The 19189-nt window shown below is 39.8% G+C and overlaps 1 protein-coding gene across 1 annotated transcript; it reads right to left on the bottom strand.

Annotated features, from left to right (window-relative positions):
- Positions 1 to 5359: 5359 nt before the first annotated feature.
- On the bottom strand, positions 5360 to 18670 carry onecut3a (one cut homeobox 3a; the record flags this gene model as incomplete). The annotated part of the gene is made up of 2 exons (XM_081384225.1): positions 5360 to 5664; positions 17614 to 18670. The coding sequence occupies 2 exons, from the start codon at positions 18668 to 18670 to the stop codon at positions 5360 to 5362; spliced, it is 1362 nt and encodes a 453-aa protein (XP_081240351.1).
- Positions 18671 to 19189: the final 519 nt, after the last annotated feature.

The raw sequence follows: 19189 nt of genomic DNA, 5'->3' as shown, positions 1-19189 counted from the left end.
CGACAGCTTCAGAAACACACACTGATTGTTTTTTTGGATTGTCTTTACCCTTTGATCAGTCTTTGGCTTGGGTAGATGCGCTCTAAGGAGAGTTTGTGTGCATGTAATCGTTTTCATTCAGAGCTATTTATTTTGCGCATACTCTTCCCTACATAGTGTTTCAGTATATAATAATCTGGTGAATTTACGACACTGCTAAATTCCCTGCTTTAAAAATAAAGAATTTAAACCAACTCAAGGTGGTTTGCTGTCTTAGCTAGGTTATCTAATCAGCGATTTGGTCTCTCAGCCTGCCAAGCACCCAAAAACACCTATAAAAAAACAACAAACCAGATTGAAGAATCCTAGCAAGCCAGTTCAGACTAGTTTAAGATGGTTTTAGCAGGTACATAACATTTCTAGTTTTCTAGTCTATAATTGGTGCAGGTGATATCATCCTAGTGACTGAAGTGGAAAAGAGCCTGAACCAGCAACATTGATTAAGATTGAGGTAAAGGCTTTTTCTTTTTGTCGTATTTTTGCATAGTTCTCTGTGCAAAGACCACCAGCCTCAGCAGCTCTTTACTGACCGATTTGTGGTTAGAGAGCAGTTAGCGCAAATGTTAGCACTTGCCTGGCGCTAGCTCTTTTCAATTGGTCCAGCAGTGTGGGAGTAGGTAAGTTTGGTGAGAGAACAATGTAGCCAGATGCTAAAGTTGGTGTTAGCATCATGCTTAGCATGGAATTTATATTTATTGTCCATTTTTGGCGGCTAAAATTTCTTGAAGTTAAATCTACCTCTTGAAACACCTGAATGTCTCCTATAATTTACTATACAAATCTACAGGGAAGAGCGGTTGCAAAGTTAGCTAATGTTGCACATCATAAGCACCACAGCAAGCTAAATAGGGCAGTAGTCACCTACTTGACCAATGAGCCTCTTTCCTCCTTCCTTTCTCCTCTTCTCCTCTTCTCCTCCTCTCAGCCTGTCTTCTCTCTACCATTTTTTTCTCCTAGTTTTGAAACTTGATTGTCTTCTACCATCACAAAGACACTTGGTTCTGATTGATTGACAGGTAACAGAAGAGGAAGAGCACAGTGTGACTGGGGGGTTGAATCTGCAGACAGACCCGGAGAGAAACATGATGTACATGATGCTGTTTTACAGTCGATGAGAGACCATTTCTGGTTGGAGGGGTCTGTTGCAAAAAAAACTGGCTGGTAGCATTCCAGTTTCGCGTGAAATGGTGTGCAACCCAAATCGAGAAACACGCCACATGTAAACAAATGCACACAAGATTACATTTTCAGAAGAGACGTGTGTACATTAGGTCCATGACCAAGTTCATTTGCCCAGGATAAACGGTCATGCCCCACTAAAGAGTTATATACATAAAAGAAATACAAGGAGAGAGGGCTGCAACAATACATGCACACAACCAGTGAAAAACAACAGTGACAGAAAACTCTACAAAACAAAGACCCCTCCAACACCTTTACCACCCTTCCCACCCATCTCCAACTTCCCCGGGGTCTATTCGTCCTAGTCACTCCCTCCAAAGTCCAGGTCGATCCAGCTTTACTCTATACAGTATACAATAGTCATGCAGAAAAAAGTGTCCCCGCCACTTTAAATGGGAGGAGTTTGTTTTTTCATTATTTTTTAAATTAATGCTAGGAGCACTTAACACAATCTAGTTAGCTTTAAAAAAAAATAATAATAACATAGTTAAAGTCTGACTAATGCTGAAACTGAAATCATTAGAAAAAAACGATGCATATATTGGAAATTCAGCGTACTGTGATTTTGCTCTTTTCTGTCATCTTTCAATGTTGTTTTTTTCTTTCACTCTCAAATCCTTTTCCTTTGTGTCATGTCTTTCATTATAAACATTCAAATGTCTTTCTTTTATAAAGAATTATGTACCACCATCGATCAAAATAATAATAATAATAAACAAGATATTGGCAAATGAGTGAACCAAACAACAACACCAACAAAAACACAATTTAACAGTATAAAGCTTCAAGTCACAAGTTCAAAAACTAACTATTATTAGTCTTAGCAGTGTTAGTGTACTCATTGTAATTAGCATTAGTTTAATCTAAATTACATAAACTTTACACAAAACATTTGAGGTATTTCAGAATCAATTGTCAACACCTTCCTGCCAAGTCCATGTGGTTTCCAATGGGAGAAATATAAGAGGGAAATGGTCCAATGTGTCTTCTAAAATGGCCTCTTCTCCTGAATCACTTACAGCTATTTAAAAAACCAAACTGTCAAAAACTGGATTTTATTTTAATCCCGTTCTTGACCTAAATCAATGTAAAATGTTACTTATAGCCAACCATGTTGCTTAGAATAAACTCCATTTTGGTAGGCTTATGTCAGAAGTTTATGATATAGCTTGATTTAAATGAGTGCTCATGAAAATAGGCCATATGTGGGTACAGTACTCAGGCATTTTGAGTGACATCAAGGTGTATGACATCAGAAATACAATGATAACATTGAAAGATATTTTGTGAGTATCCAACAGTGAAAATACACTAAAGAAACTAGCCTAATGTGAAATAAAGCTGGGCATTTTTGCAGGGCTCTTAGCCCAAATAATTTCAGTTAAGTGATAGTGCAAAAAAACAATAAATAAAATTGGCATTATAAAGTGCTTAAACACCAGTTTATGTCAAACTAACGTCAAAATCACCCTGTGCTTCAATATATGTATGCCTAAGTAATGTACATTTGTATGTTCGAGTAATTGTGCAAGGTGCTGATCACACATTGGCGTTCTTGCTTTTAAAAAAAAAAATAAACCGCTAGATAGCGTTCATGGAAAATAGCACACGATCTCGAAACGCGTTTTTAAACTCGACGCGGCGCCTTTAAATCGCGGCGTCCCGCGCGAGAGAAACTGAAAAACCGCGAAACGATCAAAAATGTCAGTGTAGCGCAGGTTAACACAGAAAAACTATTAAAAAGCAGCGAAATGGAACTAAAAAAAACCCCGCGTTCTGTGTGTGTGTTTGTGTGTGTGTTCCAGAGCAGTCCCACCCGTTGTTGAAGGAAAAAGGCACTCAACTCAATCTGCATAGCAGCCGCATCCCTCAGTGTGGTGCTATGCAGTCTGACTGCACTGTGAGAGTATGTATATGTCATCTTATGTGTGAAAATCCATTTGTCTGTTTGTTTGCACCTGTAAAAGCTTTGGTTATGCTATTGGGGTTTTGGTATTTGTGTGTATTCCTCCCTTTGGCAGCACAGGATTGGCAGGTCAAAGAATCTTTGGTATCAGTGGCTGTTTCACAAACAACCCAGCTCAGTGAGGTAGCCACTCTGGTTCTCACTACAAACAAAAGGTCAGTTTTATCAGCTAATGTACATATAGATGCCTGCTGATTTGTGTAGCACAAATCTGCTCTCTTAATGCTCATAACCAGGCCCACATGGAATCTGCGTATATAATTAAGTGGAAAGATTTCTGCAGTTTTCCACAGAATTTGAATGTCAGTCATTCACAGAATTCTGCTGTTCCTTGAATATTCGTTTATGAAATATTTTGGCTAATTTGATTATGCTTTCAGCTACACATTGCACCATGTTTGAATTCATTCCGCAGAATTCCACTGATTTTTCCACCGTAGTTCCGCAGATTCCATCTGGGCCTGCTTATAACTCCAATGCTCAGAGCATTTTTGCATTAACAGTGCCAACTGTTATCTGTTCAGCAAGTCCTGCAACATTTCCAGAAATGCTACTGTTGCATTCAAAGACACTAAAAAAAAATCCTCTTCGATTTTGAACATCTCCCCACGGAGGTAAGGTTGTGCCCTTGTTTCGCACCCATTTTGGCAGGGTTTTTCAAGGTTTTACAGAGGAATTTCGGGTGGAATTCTTGTTTTTGTTTTGTGTGCTCTTCAACAGAGCCAAGAGAGAGAAATGTCTCTTTCATGGTCAGTGAAAGTTCCTTCCGTTATGACCTGTGGTAGTTCACATGCAATGCAGAGATGTCCAGCTGCAGTCCTCCGAAGATTGGTTATACTTTTAGAAAGTCTTTTTTTTCCTTTTTATTTTAATTTTCAAATGATCAATGCCTTACGTGTACATGGATCACAAGTTTGATAAGAAATAGAAATATTTTGTACCAATTACCCGCTTTAATATTATGAAGAGAAAGTACGTGGGAAAAATAGGGGATTAGGGGTTAAAGATTTCTGTTTCTGTTATGTTGCTGTAAAGATATTTCTACCTCTTCAGTTGGTTTTATCACAGACCAGATGTACTGAATGATTTAAAGCATTCATTATTTTCATAATTTTTGTGTAAAAAAAAAAAAGATTCTGATTCTTTTTAAAAGATGATTGTTGGTTGCTATGGCACATAATGCCGGTTTAGGTGTGGACTCTGGCTGAGGGTATGTGAACTTTTATATTAAGGCAAACATTATTGGCACTAGATTTTATGTAACTTTTTGGACTGTGTTTACCCCTTGTCCACTTTGCAGGATAAACATAACATTTGATTTGTCAGTAAGATTTCAGTTGTGTGTGAATGTACCATTTTGTAACAAATATTTCCATACGTGTTTAAAATGTGCCTCTCGTTGTGTTTTGGCTGTACCTGTCTTGACCTTTGGCCTATCGTGTATCTATACGGAATGAAAAATATTCTATTCGTAGTTGAAATGTCATCAGAAAGGGTGCACCATTGCTGAAAATGGTCCAGTATTTTGTCTCCAGACTTGAGGACAGTTCTCAACTGATTCGCTTGTTGCATTACGGACAGTTTGTGAACATGCATTAACCTCAAGTGCAGTGAAACGGCGCAGCCCAGGCAGCCCTCCATTTCCATCTGTGCAAAATAAACCGTATGGAGAGCCGTGCTGGGTGAGCGCGAGAGTCCTTGTTGCGGGAGCTTCACCTTCAGTAGAGGTCGCCGTCCTTCGCTTTTCTGTCTGTATCGATTAGTCTCTCAATTCATTAGCTTAGCATATGATCTGAGAGCCTCAGAGAAACAACTGGCCATTAGGGAATTGTGCCGCCATGGGCCTGAGAGTGATGATGCAGGTGGTGGCTTTCTTTGACAACCTCGCTTGAGTAACAAGCCGTCTGTGCTGTGAGCTATGAAAGTGCTCCTCAAATGCACGAAGAGTGCTCACTTTTTTGTGGTTTATACGAGAATGATGTGGTGCTTTTCCATGTGGAGATGTTTGACTAGATTTAATAACAGTCCCAAAGAAGTAAAAGGTTGCATTTACGTGAAACGTCGCCATTTTTTTTTTGGCAGCAGTGGGATTGATTGGCACGCAAAGGGTGACTATGTGAGGTTGGGATGAAAATCCAGTCTTAGCCACCCAGGGGGGAAAGGGGTTTCGATTTAAGCCTTGGAGAAGGTGGTGGCGGAGGTGCCCGGCTGGCCTGGGCTGGCTACATGACCGTGATGGTGTTCCTCATGCCAGCGATCGACGCAGCGGCGACGCGCGTTCATGAAGAAGTTGCTGACGGTGCTGAGTTCCAGGCCCAGCTGCTGCGATATGGTCACCTGCATTTCCTTCGAGGGCCGCTTGTTCTCCTTGAAAATGGCGATTAGTGTGCGGCGCTGCAGATCGGTGAAGACCAAGCGCTGCTTCTTGGGTGTCATATTGCGTTCCTTGTGCTGCTCTTGTTCCTTGCGCTTGCAGGCTGTGGGGATCAGGAGGATGAATAAGAAAAGTTCAGGGAAAGGGAAGTAGACAAAGAAAATCATTAGCCTCATGTTTGCTCTACATACTGAAATGCCCTATTTCAGAGCAAATTCCACAGATGAACAGCTTTGCAGGAAGTCGAAAATGTTCAGACTCTCCTGTTTGGCTGTGGATTAATAGTGATTTAAGACAAATCCATTCTATCTCCCCGGAGGTCAAAAATCATCCCTTTAAAGAGAGCAGACAGAGCAGGCCAGCGGTGAGCACCTCAGCCTGGTCGTTGGAGACACTGCTGTTTGATTCAATATTAATGCAGTTTGGGCTCACAGTAGGAGAGCGAGTGACTGGTATACAAAAGTAGGGGTCTTTGTGTGTGAGAGAAAGATGGAAAGAAAGAAAGAAAGAAAGAAAGAAAGAAAGAAAGAAAGAAAGAAAGAAAGAAAGAAAGAAAGAAAGAAAGAAAGAAAGAAAGAAAGAAAGAAAGAAAGAAAGAAAGAAAGAAAGAAAGAAAGATGCGAGGGGGATATTGACTCATCCCATTTTAGTGTGTATGTGTCTGTTTTTGGAGGTGGGGTCGTCCACAGAGACTTCGGTCTGAACGCCCCTCCAGCAGGTCTGTAGTCTGCGACTTCAAACAGAGGCCACTGGAGGGCACAGACCTAAGAGAGGCAGGGTATTTTCAAACTGCCTTTAACTCACACCACCTTCCTGTATGTTTCTGTCCTGGCAACACAGAGAGAGAGAGAGAGATTCTGGCTGCCTACTTGAGGGCAGTAAACATTGCAAGTGTTGTACCAAAGTGGAAACATGAGTACGCCAAGAAATGTTTTAGGTTGTTTACACACCTTGCAAGTGCAATTTTTATTGTGTGAAAAGATCCGGTGGCATTTTTAGCAGTTTTGTTTTAACTTGATAGCAGTTACGTTATGTAGTCTAACATGTATATTTAAAAAAAAATTTTTTTTTACATTAGTGCCTGTTAACATATTTTATTATTGTTTTATTTTCCAATGCACTCACAGACCTTTTGCTTCTCTCAGCATTATTTGTGAATGGATCATTCATTTCTTACCTCAGTCACCTGTAAAAGCAGCAGATTGTATCTATCTTGTGTGCATTTATGGAGTGACTGGAGCCAAACTGTGGTGCCATGTATCTAATTACACTGAGCTGAGGCCCATTGATCACGTCACCTCTCGCAGTCAAATCTGTTTACTACAGGCGTCTAACTGCCTGGACCGCATCCATCATATTCAGATTCTATATCAGCCACTCTGCGTTTACACACGCGCGCGCGCGCACGCCATTAAATGCATTGTACACTTGGAAGTGTACCGTTTAAATGTCGACGGTACTAACGTGCCTATAATATTTGTGTGCGCATAACATTGCTCCTATCGCATAAAGGTGTCTCGAAGCGCCGAATCTGAAGTGAATGATGAAGCTATAAAGCCTTTTAAATTGTTATTAGTCGTCTGTGGTGTTCGCCTGAAATAACTACGACGACCTTGGCTTTCAGCTAGATTTACTGGAGCCTTTTGATTTTGAAAGTCATTTGCCTTTTGACAGTGGTTGTCAGTTCTCCAACACACGTTGATATCCCCTCAGAATTTCAACAAACCGAGCAGGCTGTGTTTTGTGTTATAACCCGAGTCAACCAGCAGGTGTCGCTGCCGCTATTCCCTGGTGTAAACGGTTTACAGGCGTAAGATTTTGTAATCAATATTGATCGATCGGTTGGGAAGGGGGCCCTGATTACTGAACCAAGCGCGGCGTAGAAAAGGAAAAAAATCGATAGCTGCAGACTTTAGAGCTACAGTGAGCAGAGTGTGGGACAGAACCACAAATATATTGTACAGAAAAAAAAGCCAATGAGTGACAAAGAGTGAATAGAAGCATTCGGAGGGGATTTTTGACACTCTCGCTTATTAACACGTTTGATGATAAATTTCACAAATTCTAAACAAAACCACAAGGTAGGCTTTCTTTCTTTCTTTCTTTCTTTCTTTCTTTCTTTCTTTCTTTCTTTCTTTCTTTCTTTCTTTCTTTCTTTCTTTCTTTCTTTCTTTCTTTCTTTCTTTCTTTCTTTCTTTCTTTCTTTCAGTAGCCTACTGGGTGATATTTGTGAAAGATTCCTAAAGATCACGTAGGCTAGATGCAACTGGCATAACCTTGTTCTGCTGCTTATGATTATAGGCTACAACATGATTCGCCTATTTTATAGTTGTAGTTATAGTTATTTGAGTTAATTACGCAAAACAACCACAACAATGGGGTGCGTTCGCGTTTTGAAAGTTAGATTTTTAATGTATTTTTTAATGCTTTGATCATTCTGTCATGCAAAGAAATGCATTTAAATATTAAGTTGCTTTGTGCCTTCTCAAATTAAATGTAAATTAAATGTAACAGGGTTTACCATTTTACAGTATGTAGGCTACTCAAGGTCATGACACTACAATGTGTTAAGAAAGATAATTTAATGCGTTTCTTCAAATATCTATTTAGTTAACTGTACAATATGATAAGTTGACTTTTTTTTAAAGTTTGTTTTTACTTGAAATTCTCATCCTTGTCGTGAAATGACCCTTAAGATGTTAATGTACGCTGAGATATAGGCTATCTAAGATGCTAACAAATACTTTTCCACGACTGTGTTCTCTAGCAGTGTAGTTTCTGACTTGCATGCCTTGCAACACAATGATAGCGGGGTTGGCCTGTGGTGTTCAATACCGATCGATACATCCGTAAATAATTCGTTTTTGGAATTCATTTCATTTAATTAATTATAGTTCCATGAAAATTGTTCTGGTAATGAGCCAGAAACTACGGTAGGCTATGCCTGCCTTGGACCAATGGGGCGCTGAGTCTAAATTCGAAATAATACCAATTTAATAGGCTGGCGCTGCGTGCTGTGCGGTGTGGGGAATGACAAACGAGGACACACTGCAGTATGATTCAGAATAATGACTAAAAAATCACAGCTGCAAACGTTCAGTTATGTATGGCCTATGATAGTGTTAATTTGTCTCGACGTGGGACATTGGCCAATCGCAGGTACGTCTTTAAATGACTCCGTATTCACCGCAAATGTCTGCAGAACGCTTCTTCTTTCTTTTTTTTTCTTTATAAATGAGGCTTAAGCTATTCGATTATGTATATAGGCTACAAATGCGTTTTGCAATGAGAGCATTTAGATTAACCATTCCTCAACTTTCTTTGATATTTTTTATGCTTGTAGGCCTATGGCAGTGGATTGTAATGTTTATGTCTTCAAAAGCACTTTTGAAAACTTTTAGGCCTAAACTTATTTGAGTATTTGACAAAAAATACATAAGTCCACAGTTAGAAATATGAGAGCTAGAGTTTTTCTTTATCTTTTTTGTCTGCTAGAATAGTTTTGTGTTATTCTAATTGGTCAGCTCTTCTTGTAAACAAGATTGTGCTCAAGGCTCTCTCTAAATACTCGACTAAATTTAGTGTAATGCAATAAGGAAAGACCAGTATGCTAATATTTAGGTAATTTGAAATAACAGCTCAACCTGTTAAAGTCGGTTAGTTATAGCCTATTGACATTATCGCAAATCAAATTTTCTGAGAGCAATCTGTGGAGGTTTCCGTAAACTGGCTTTAATCTTGTTTAAACAAAACATGTTTATCGTGGTTATGTAAATGTACAACGTTGTTATGACAGTAGGCCTTCTTATGTTGGTCGACACAACGTACGATACTTATACGAATGAAAGCGTTCGATTAGCGTTCTGTTGCTATGGAAACCAATGTGATGAATTTTTTTTTTTTTTTTTTTTTTTTGAAGTGCGGTTGAAAGCTATCCACCTTTTCCCTAACGAGTTTTAGATCATGTATAGCACTTCCGGTTTGGGTAAGTTAAACTCTAAAAGACTAAAACAAATCATTTCAAATCAAAAGGTTGCGCTACAAATAATCTGTATCTGTCAGTTTGACTGAATGAGCTGTAGCCTACAATTTCCTTCATGTTCTCATGTTCAGACTTCAAGAGAATAACAATGCTTGGTATTTTATTGTGACGTGGCCGCATTCTTTCCCTCCTTATTATTTTCTTATTTCGCTGTTACAGTATGAAAAAGACAAAACATAGGCCTACTGTGCATTTGTAGTCTGCTCTCTTGATTTAATTTACCATATATCCCATTAATTATTCACTGGAATGCACTAAGAATCTCTTTTGTTTTGTTTTGTTTTGTTTTCCTCCCCAAATCCTCACGTCTCTTTCCAAGTTAGTTTTCACACAGATGCTTTAAAATAAAATTGTCTTCCCTTTTCACTTCTAATCCATATTAGCAGTGTTTGGAATGTTTCTAAAGCAGGTAAATATAATAGGCTGTCTGTGACAATGACGGAAATCACTTTGAATCATTATCGCTCAATGTTCCAGCTAAAGAACAGACAAACTAAATGTAATTTTAATGTTCGACTTCTATGGTAGAAGGGTGAGTGTAATGTCATCTCATTGTACCCAGTTTTTGAAAATGCTTATTGCATTCACGTTCATAGAGCGAACCTTTCGCTGATTGTTTATAGTTTAACAGAAGTTACTCACACAAAACGTCATGGGGCGTAAATGGGAAGCTAAGTCACACCGCGTTACATTCTGGGGCAGCGCCTCCATCTCCCAGAGGATCCAAGAGGGATCGCCCTCTGCTACCGATAGCTGATACCTGCACCTTTTTTGTTTTTCCTTTAAATTAAATATTCACATTCTTCATGGCATCATTTGCAGGTAAACAAGGATATTTTAATGCATTACAGGATAATTTTAATGTTTTCACTGTAGTTTTGCACAATTCCGTTCACAATGTGAAATGCCGAATGACATCCAGCTCCACCTCTCTGGACGTCATGGGTTGAGCTTGACCTAGTCTAGCTCCACCTCTGTGGATTTAATAGGTGGCGGGATGAAGTTATGGGTAGGGTTAGGGTGTGGTCGGACCTTCACGCTTCGACCATTATGCCCAAATTACATCCAGGGAGGGGGAGCTGGACTTCACGCTCTACCCATGGCTCTGCAGTGAGCAGACTCTCCAGTTTTGTAGTGGCTGTGTGCAAGTTCTGCTAATTCACAAGTTAATCACAAGGTAATGTTAAACCAAACAAAATATAAAACTTTCAAAAACACTCAGCAATGTGATTACTGTATTGAGTGATAGGCAGTGGTTTTAATCAGTGACATTATTAATAGATTTGCTATCCGGCGTCTTCTCGTCAGAGAGTATTAACTTGTCCAGTGTTCTCCCTGAACAGTGATGCGAGTTACTATGGCAATTCTCGATGCAGCATGAATGACCTACAGAAAATCAAAACACTGCCTTAAACTCACTAGCAGTGCAATCCTCTTAATATGGTGTCTAAACAAGGCAGTTACCCAAAACTCAACGCGCCGTGACGTCAGCTTCCCATTCTCTAGAGCTTATGTAGCTTCGTCCCCTTTCAGCGCTGTATTTGTTGTGTTCTGTCATCTGGTTTGTATTTCCACAGCATGAAGGTAAGATCTTACGGTTTTACGAATGAACCGTTTGTTTTAAAGTCTGACATTTGTTATAATGTCTTCAAACATTACAATGCTTACGATAACTTTTGCTAACTCTACAATAAGTACGGTAAATCCACTTCACCAAGTAATTATTCTTCGTCAGCGATGCCACATAAATATTCAGAGCTACCGCAAAAATGGAAGTTCAAACACAAAACTCTAAAGATGGCTGTGCGCTTGTTTCTCTGGCGCATAAGGTCTATATAAGCGTTATAAACTGTAGCAGTATATATTGTCTAAACCAGCAAGCTATGTTCTTATATGTTCAAAGCTTATGATACGAGTTGTTGCCAAAAGATGATCAATTATTGATGTTGCAGAATACAGTGTGTGCCTTTGAAGGTACAGTGAAATGTATGGGGCAAACAATGTACCACTCATCAAAGGCAGTCATTTATGTTTGAAGTATAGGAGTACATTTAGCTTCATAGGCCCATGGCAGGTTCTTGTATTTGAGGGTTAAATTTAGTTTCATCAGCAGCAGCTAATTGGAGCTATAATAAACAAACTCCAAGGGTTCAGTCCGAGGATTCTTGACTTCACAAAGTATAAATAAATAAATAAATAAATGGTGTCTCCTGTGAAAGCTGGAGGTGTATGCGCGCTTTCTTGGATTTCAAGTGGGAGGATTGAGGGAGTGCAGGGATCGATGACTGGCCGCGCCGCTCAGCCGACCAGTCTGCCTAGGATCGATGCATAGAGTGCGGCTGAGCTGAAATTGGGAGCGGAGTGGCTCCCATTGAGGCCTATCCAACGATGTTTAAAAAGTCAGTGTGTCATGATATTGCCCTTGTATGAACATGAATTGTTATCATCAGCAACTATTCCGCTGTAGATAAGCAGGGGTGTGTTTTGCATGAGTATGCCTGTGTGCTGTGTAAATATATTTAACATCAGTGCGTGTAAATCAGAATTCATAATGGATAGTCTGTTGGGGGTGCCTGGGTTTGGATTAATGTAAACAGCTGATATGTGGGGTTAGTATGCTGTGAAGTGAGGCTTGTTGTCTCTCTAAAACATTACTAATAAGGTTACACCTTTTTCCAGCCGCTCTCTCTATCAGGTGACTAAACAAGTGTGTGACTTTTAAAAGTCTCTCACCTTTTAAACAACTCGCTGGTAGGCTACCTTTAGGACTTATCATGGATTGATTTTATCTTTTTCTCTTATTTGATTTATTGGATGTCTGCCGTTTTTATCAGCGTGACTTGGTGCTAATCGTCTCAAAGGTCGATGTTTTGACAGGGGCTGATTCTGCTGAGTTAGCCTTGGAGGATGGTAGTGGGCGAAGTAAAGGGCCAAACCTGTGATCTAACTACTGTAAGAGCAGGTACTTCATTTCTCTTAAGAACTAAGCATTGCTTAGTGTTGACGTGATCCTAACACATGACTATTGTGGTGAGATCAATAATTGAACGGTCTAATAAAACTGTTCAGTCAAACATCCGTTCTATAGGCATATTGACACATTGGAATGGGTTTGGTTGTTAAGACTGCTTGACCTACAATTACAGTGAAGTGAGTTTAAGATGTCTGAATGGTTGAGGGGCCAAACACCCTGCACAAAGTCTTGAAAGAACATTTAAAACCTCTGAAAATACCACAGGATTAATCAATAGGTTTCATTTCTTGTGTGGGCTCAAGCTGTCATTGAACACGTACAACTGCACTCTCTTAAAAAAAAGATTTCAGTCAAAACCAAAAAGAGGTTTATAGCCTTATGCTAGAATAACATTTTCTAGCTTTTTTCTTTGTACGGTCAATCTGATCTGGAAAACCAATGTAACATCAAGAACATAATCTTTTAATCTCCAAAGAACCATGTTATTGAAGGGGTATTCTTAGAAGATGGTCCTTTTTTCTGAACCTAAAGGATCATTATTACGTCTTTATTTGTAAGACAGAATATTTTAAAATGTTGACAAACTAAAACTCTCAACGGTGTTGGTCCACTAAACATTGTTGGGCTCTGGGTTTCACAGCTTTTACAAGATGGTTTGATTGACTAATTTAGCAGGCTGTGGGCTCAATGTGTCTGTAAATGATGTAACAGCACACCAATAGAGTCACTGCTCGGTTAAATGGCTCTTGATGCCACAAGATGTGTCAGAAGCCAGTCTCTCAGCCTCTGGAGGGTACATGTGGTTTTGAATCTGACCACATTGGCTATTTTTAATGTTTACATTTTGTTTTGCCAATAAAAGGCTGTGCATCCATTGTAAAATGCACATATATATTTATGAAAAATTATCTAAGCATTAAATGCCTATTGGAATTCTATTCTTATAGCCTATATTTGCCATTAGCAATTAGCATGCATTATGGCAAATTGTAAATGTAAAATTGTATCACTCCATTTAAATTATATTGCAAGGCCAAGATTTGCACAAGTTCTTTGGATTGATCCAAAGAAGAAGAAAAAAACAGGGACTGTAGGAAAAGTACATTGTGCATATGGCGGAACTAGCTTTCAGGTCAGTATAATATGCTTCAGATATTAGGCAGAAAGTGAAGTATATTTACAACCAAGTGCTTTGTGCCGTGACTCAAACTATTTGGAGGCGTTGTTCTGTAAAATCAGCTATGATAAAATTATTAAATCCCCCCTTGGTAAAATTTAGTGGTGACGCAATGCAATTTAACCCTTTGATGCTCTCCTCCTAGGCGGCACGGTCTCTTAGCAATTTGATTTAAAGGTCACTCTCTCCGATCCATTTTGGCGGGCGAGCACAGAGATTGATCATGAAAATCTAAGCTCGCGGAGACAGTACTCCACCCATTATAGAGCAACAATGTTACATCCTATGGTGGCGCGTACATCTGTTACTCTGTCCTTAGTTATTTACAGAACAGGAGTAAGGAGCTGGTTTAGAACTGACGGCCCTACATGTTGTCTGCCATAATGGCCTTTATAGAATTTAAAAGAAAAGGTTGCAAATACGGTTGTATTGTAATATCATGATGTAAAGCCGAATAAACATCTGTCATATGTGGACATATCAATTGGAACATAGTTGCAATTACACCAACGTCTCTAGCAAAAGCTATGCGCATATTCACGTTGTTTGCAAATAATACAAAAAAAACTTACGTATGTATTCTTTCATATATAAGTAGCCAACGTCTAGCGTAAATGTTTCAGCAGCGTAACCACAAAAGTTATAGTTTAAAATAAGGTGGAATGCACTAAATTGAAGTAGAGGTCGCGTACGGTGGTTACCATGGCAACAGTTCGCTTCACGAGCGCATTTCGCTTGGATCAGTGGGCCTATCGGACAGTATATCACCAAAACAGCTAGTGTCATTATCATTTTTTTTTTTTTTAGATTTACATATCACTGAAAACGTTTAGCTCGCATTAGAAAACAAATTGGGTAGGCTACCTCAACAGGACATTAGATGTGAGAAATTTAAACCCCTGAAAGTTTTTCAATTATCTGCACAACTGAGAAACCATAACAGCTTTAAAATTAGAATAATACAGTAGGCCAAGGGGGGAGGAGACGAAAGTGAATTTTCTCCCTATTTAGTTCAACTTAAGCTATTGAAATAGCAAAGCTAGCAACTGTAATCAATATATTCACTGCTTGTTATAGACCCTAACTATGATGCCAAGACCGTTTTAACCGGACAAACCGTGTGTGGAGGCGTGGTCATGTAATTTAATTTAAGATTATTTTCGAACACCTTTAAATAATCAAATTCAAAAACGGCTTCCATGCACTTGTTTACCAAACAGGTGACCGAATCTTCATTTTTCACTTCTGGCTCTATCAATTATTAAGGTCAGCATCGATCATTTTCTTGGCCTGCCAAAACCCGTCTCCCCTGAAAATGCCTCGATTCGCTAATCCTAAATCAATCGCGTCCATCCTCGTGGGCTGGGAACTGGAGGCGAGACTGGAAGTCATTTTGATGAGGAGGAGGATGGTGATGATGATGATGACGTTGAGTGAAAAGCAAACACTCCACTTAAAAAGTGTAAAGTATGTGTGTTAACTTGTACCAATCCAAAATTGACTGATTGCGCTCAGTTCCATGCGAGAGAGCAATTATTATACTATAGTTTAACAGAGATTGTCAAGTGGTTTAAAAAATCAGATGGGCAAGGTGGTGGGTATAATTCTCAAAGGGTTGCTATGCAAGAAATGTATAGGCCTTAAATTACATTTGGTTTAAATATAGACCTATACAAAGGAGACATTTATCTTCCCGTAGTGATGCATCGCGTATAAATACAGATGGACTTTAATATTGTATTATCATTTCCTTATGACTAAGAGAGACTGCATACGATACACAGTAAAATCTACATCCTTCCTCCTAACGAAACACTAGGTAAATCCAGAGTCCAATGGGGGAGAGTGCTGAGCCGGTATAATTGATAGATGTACTGGCTATCTTTATTGATCGCTGTATTGATTGGGCCAAATACATTGAGATTGAGTGTGGAATACGGCACAGATGCTGAGACGAATTGTTTTCATTGTTAATGCAATCTTTAAATATTGCGCATTGCGTATTTGAGGTTTGCACTTATCTGTCAGAATTACGTGCGACCTATGCCATATGCTGCTTAGATTTGTCGTTTTTATTAAATATTTGTAAATATTCTCATTGTTTTTTTATCGCACGAACTATGCCTACTGTCAAAAAAAAAAAAAAAAAAAAAAAAAAAAAAAAAACGCTTCAGCGCCCCAGAAGAACAATACCAAATGATCCCACAGACACGGGCATTTTCACATTAGCCAAGCAGTGCCACGGCATTGATTTTTGTGACTGTGATGAATTTGGAATAGTAATTTGAATTTATTGATTGATGTAGTGAACGAGTATTCCCAGACTCTGAAACACAACCCCCCAACTTCTACATGCGCGCTGTGCATAATGGCTCGTTTAAATTGCACTTGCTTTTGTTATTTGCATAGCAAAGTAATTCCTCATTGAGCTAAATTTACTATAGATCCGGAACGTACAAGGGCATTTATTTTATAAAGGGCATTATTTTATTCCAAGAATGCCTGGTTTTTTCAAATTACAGTTTTTCCGCAATAGTCAATAAAATAGACAACAGTGAATTAACTTAAAGCATATGTTTGTAGAAGTCTATTTCAAATAAATAATTTATACATATAATCTTTAAAATATTATATGCATATATAGTATTTCAAGGGTCGCACTTTACAGTGTTCGTGTAATTAATTAAAGCATCATATGGACGCATTGTAAAGTGTAGGGCCTGTGAAACTAAAGACTAAAGTTTACCCCAAAGACATTGAGTTACCATACCTTTAAGTTACTACCTGTAGAAGTGGGGAGTTCGTCTTCCGTTTAGGATAACTCCCTTTTAATAGGGTGTGGAAGAAGAAAAAAATCTGATGCCCAATTAGCTTTAACAGCAACGGCACTTAAGAGGACAATTGAATAGCGTCTAAATCTTTATTTACCAGAACAACTTTAAATGCGCAAAGGAACAATTTACATTCCATTAAGTGCTTTTCAACGGGGCATTGACTGGAACTAAAATATGCCACTATATCCTGGTTAATTGAACCCACAACTGAAATACGACGTGAGGCGATAGGTTTTGACGGGTCAGCGGCCTCTATTCCAACCATTATTTAAGGTAATGTTCAGTACACACACTGTTTTTATTTATTAATTTTATACATTTCCTGTGGGCCCATTTTAAGGTCGAGATTACACACTGTCTACATTGTTTTTAGTTTGAAGTAAAATGAAAAGGGGACATTTATGAAAAGAAATTAAGCTGAGGAACTATTGATGACATGTTGGTGCAAAACTAATGCTTGTTAATGTCTTGAAATCATTGGAACCAAATTATTTAGAAATAATTATTTAAAAAAAAATAAACATCAGTTTTTACTTTCAGTTTTGACCTGCAGTGGTCTTTTCACAAGCCTGAACACCTGCAACAGGCAGCTGTTGGAGTGTGTACTTGTATGTAATTTACACACACTAATTGATTTCACCTTCATTTAAAAACATTCTAATAATTTGAAATAATGTTTATGTCTATATTTGCTCAGGTTTTTAGCAAATATATTCAATGGAAACATTTTAGATGCCTCTGAAATACTTGTAGTTAATTTAAGGATACACTGCCTTTGTTGAATGTTTTATTCATATCGTCTGTATTTTTATCTTTCTTAATAGGAGCAGATGCCTTCAGATGAACCGTGAGAAACCAAGCACAAATAATAAGAACAAAGAATATTAGGTCCATGCACAATATATTGATTACATTATTGAAGATAATGCAAGGAAATAAAGGTAATATATATAGATTTTGTGTGACTGTTTTGATTTCCTTTTTTTTTTTTTCTTCACGAGGAAACTTCAGTGACCTTTACTCACCTGCAAGCCTAAGGGCTGACATGCGCTGGAACTCGGGTTCCTGCAGCCACTTCCACATCCGTCTGAACGTCTCCCGACCTGACTTGAGTTTACTCCAGGGTTTGGGATTTCTCAGGAGGTCCGAGAGAGTTCCTTGAGAGCGACACAAGATCCTCTGGGCAAAGATGGCCTGTGGAATGCTGTACCTCTTTAACTCCGCCGTTATTCGCTGTGCCACCTCCTTGGTGTTGATCTCCTCCAACTGTCCTGACCCACCACCCTGTGCGCCGGCTCCTGCTGCCTGCCTATCCCGCTCCGAGAGCACCGACCCATTCGCCTGAGAGTGCGTGTGACTGTGGTGGTGGTGGTGGTGGTTGATGCCGTTGAGAGAAGACATGATGCCCGCCCCATGCCCGCCCAAACCCCGCGCCAGGTGCTCCTCGCCCCGGCCGAGCATCGCAGCATGAGACTCGAAGCCTCCCGTGGAAATCATCTTGTCGTTCCCCAGGTGAGCACTCGGACCGTACGCGCTCAGAGTCTGTTGGGAGTTGTGCAAAGACCCAAGGCCATTGGAAAGAGGCGATAAAGGTTGTCCCATCCCGGACAAGTCTTTGGAGTAGTGGCCGTATAGGTTGCTCATGGACGCGAGGCCCCGGTCATCCCGCATCAGCGTGAAGCTGCCGCTGACATTCCCGGCGGCGAGACGCTGGTGCGCGGGATGGTGATGAGCGTGAGGGTGCGGGTGATGGTGAAATTTCTCTGAGACGTTGGATATGGGAGGCAAATGGTGCTGCAGCGGCGTCAGGGTGGTGTAAGTGCTGCTCAGACTCATGCTCGAATCGCACGACATGGTCATCGCTGGATGGAGAGGACCGGACAGCGAATGGTCCGTGCGATACTCCCCGGCACCGTCCAGTATCGAGGCCATGCTGGACACCATCGCTGACCTGCCGTGCGATGACACCAAGTTCCTATGGGTCGTTGACTGTCGCGCGTGAGGAGAGTTCATCAAGTCCCCCGTTTGATGGGAGTGTGACACGGCGTGCAGATTCCCAATGTTTTCCATTGTAAGTTCCATTGTTGAAAGACACTGTTTTCCCCCTCTCTCTCTCTTTCCTTTCTCTCTCACACTCTCCCTTCCAATAAATTTTAAACGATCTCAAAGCCGCGCGCCATTGATCCCCGAGATCTTCAGTGTTAGTCAATCCAGCATTTTACCACGCACACATGTACGTACGCCTGGTGTCTAAACGCTTGTATCTATAGCCGTGGCGCGCGTCTTACTACTGACAGTCGAAGCTGACCGAGTGAGAGTGTCTGTCTCGTGACCGCGCAATATATTAAGATGTGTGTGCACGGGCGCGCGCAACCCACAAAATAAAGGTTCTTCGGTGATTCTTAGATTCAGCAAAAAGCCTTTTTCCTCTCCAGAACCAGTTTTTGTTTTGTAGGGATCTTGAGTTAATTTTGATGTTACATTATTCAGGTTGTTCAGCCTATTGGTTTCTGATTTGTTTGAATCACCAGTAAGCCAGTAAGCTATATAGGCTATGTGTTTTCTAAAGAACTAGAGAGTAAAAATATCTTTGTGAAACTT

The sequence above is a fragment of the Scardinius erythrophthalmus genome (assembly GCF_964197995.2).
Source record: "Scardinius erythrophthalmus genome assembly, chromosome: 14".
In the NCBI taxonomy this organism is placed as follows: Eukaryota; Metazoa; Chordata; class Actinopteri; order Cypriniformes; family Leuciscidae; genus Scardinius; species Scardinius erythrophthalmus.
Note: the sequence above shows the minus strand (reverse complement) of the source record. Positions and strands in the feature narration are given on the sequence as shown.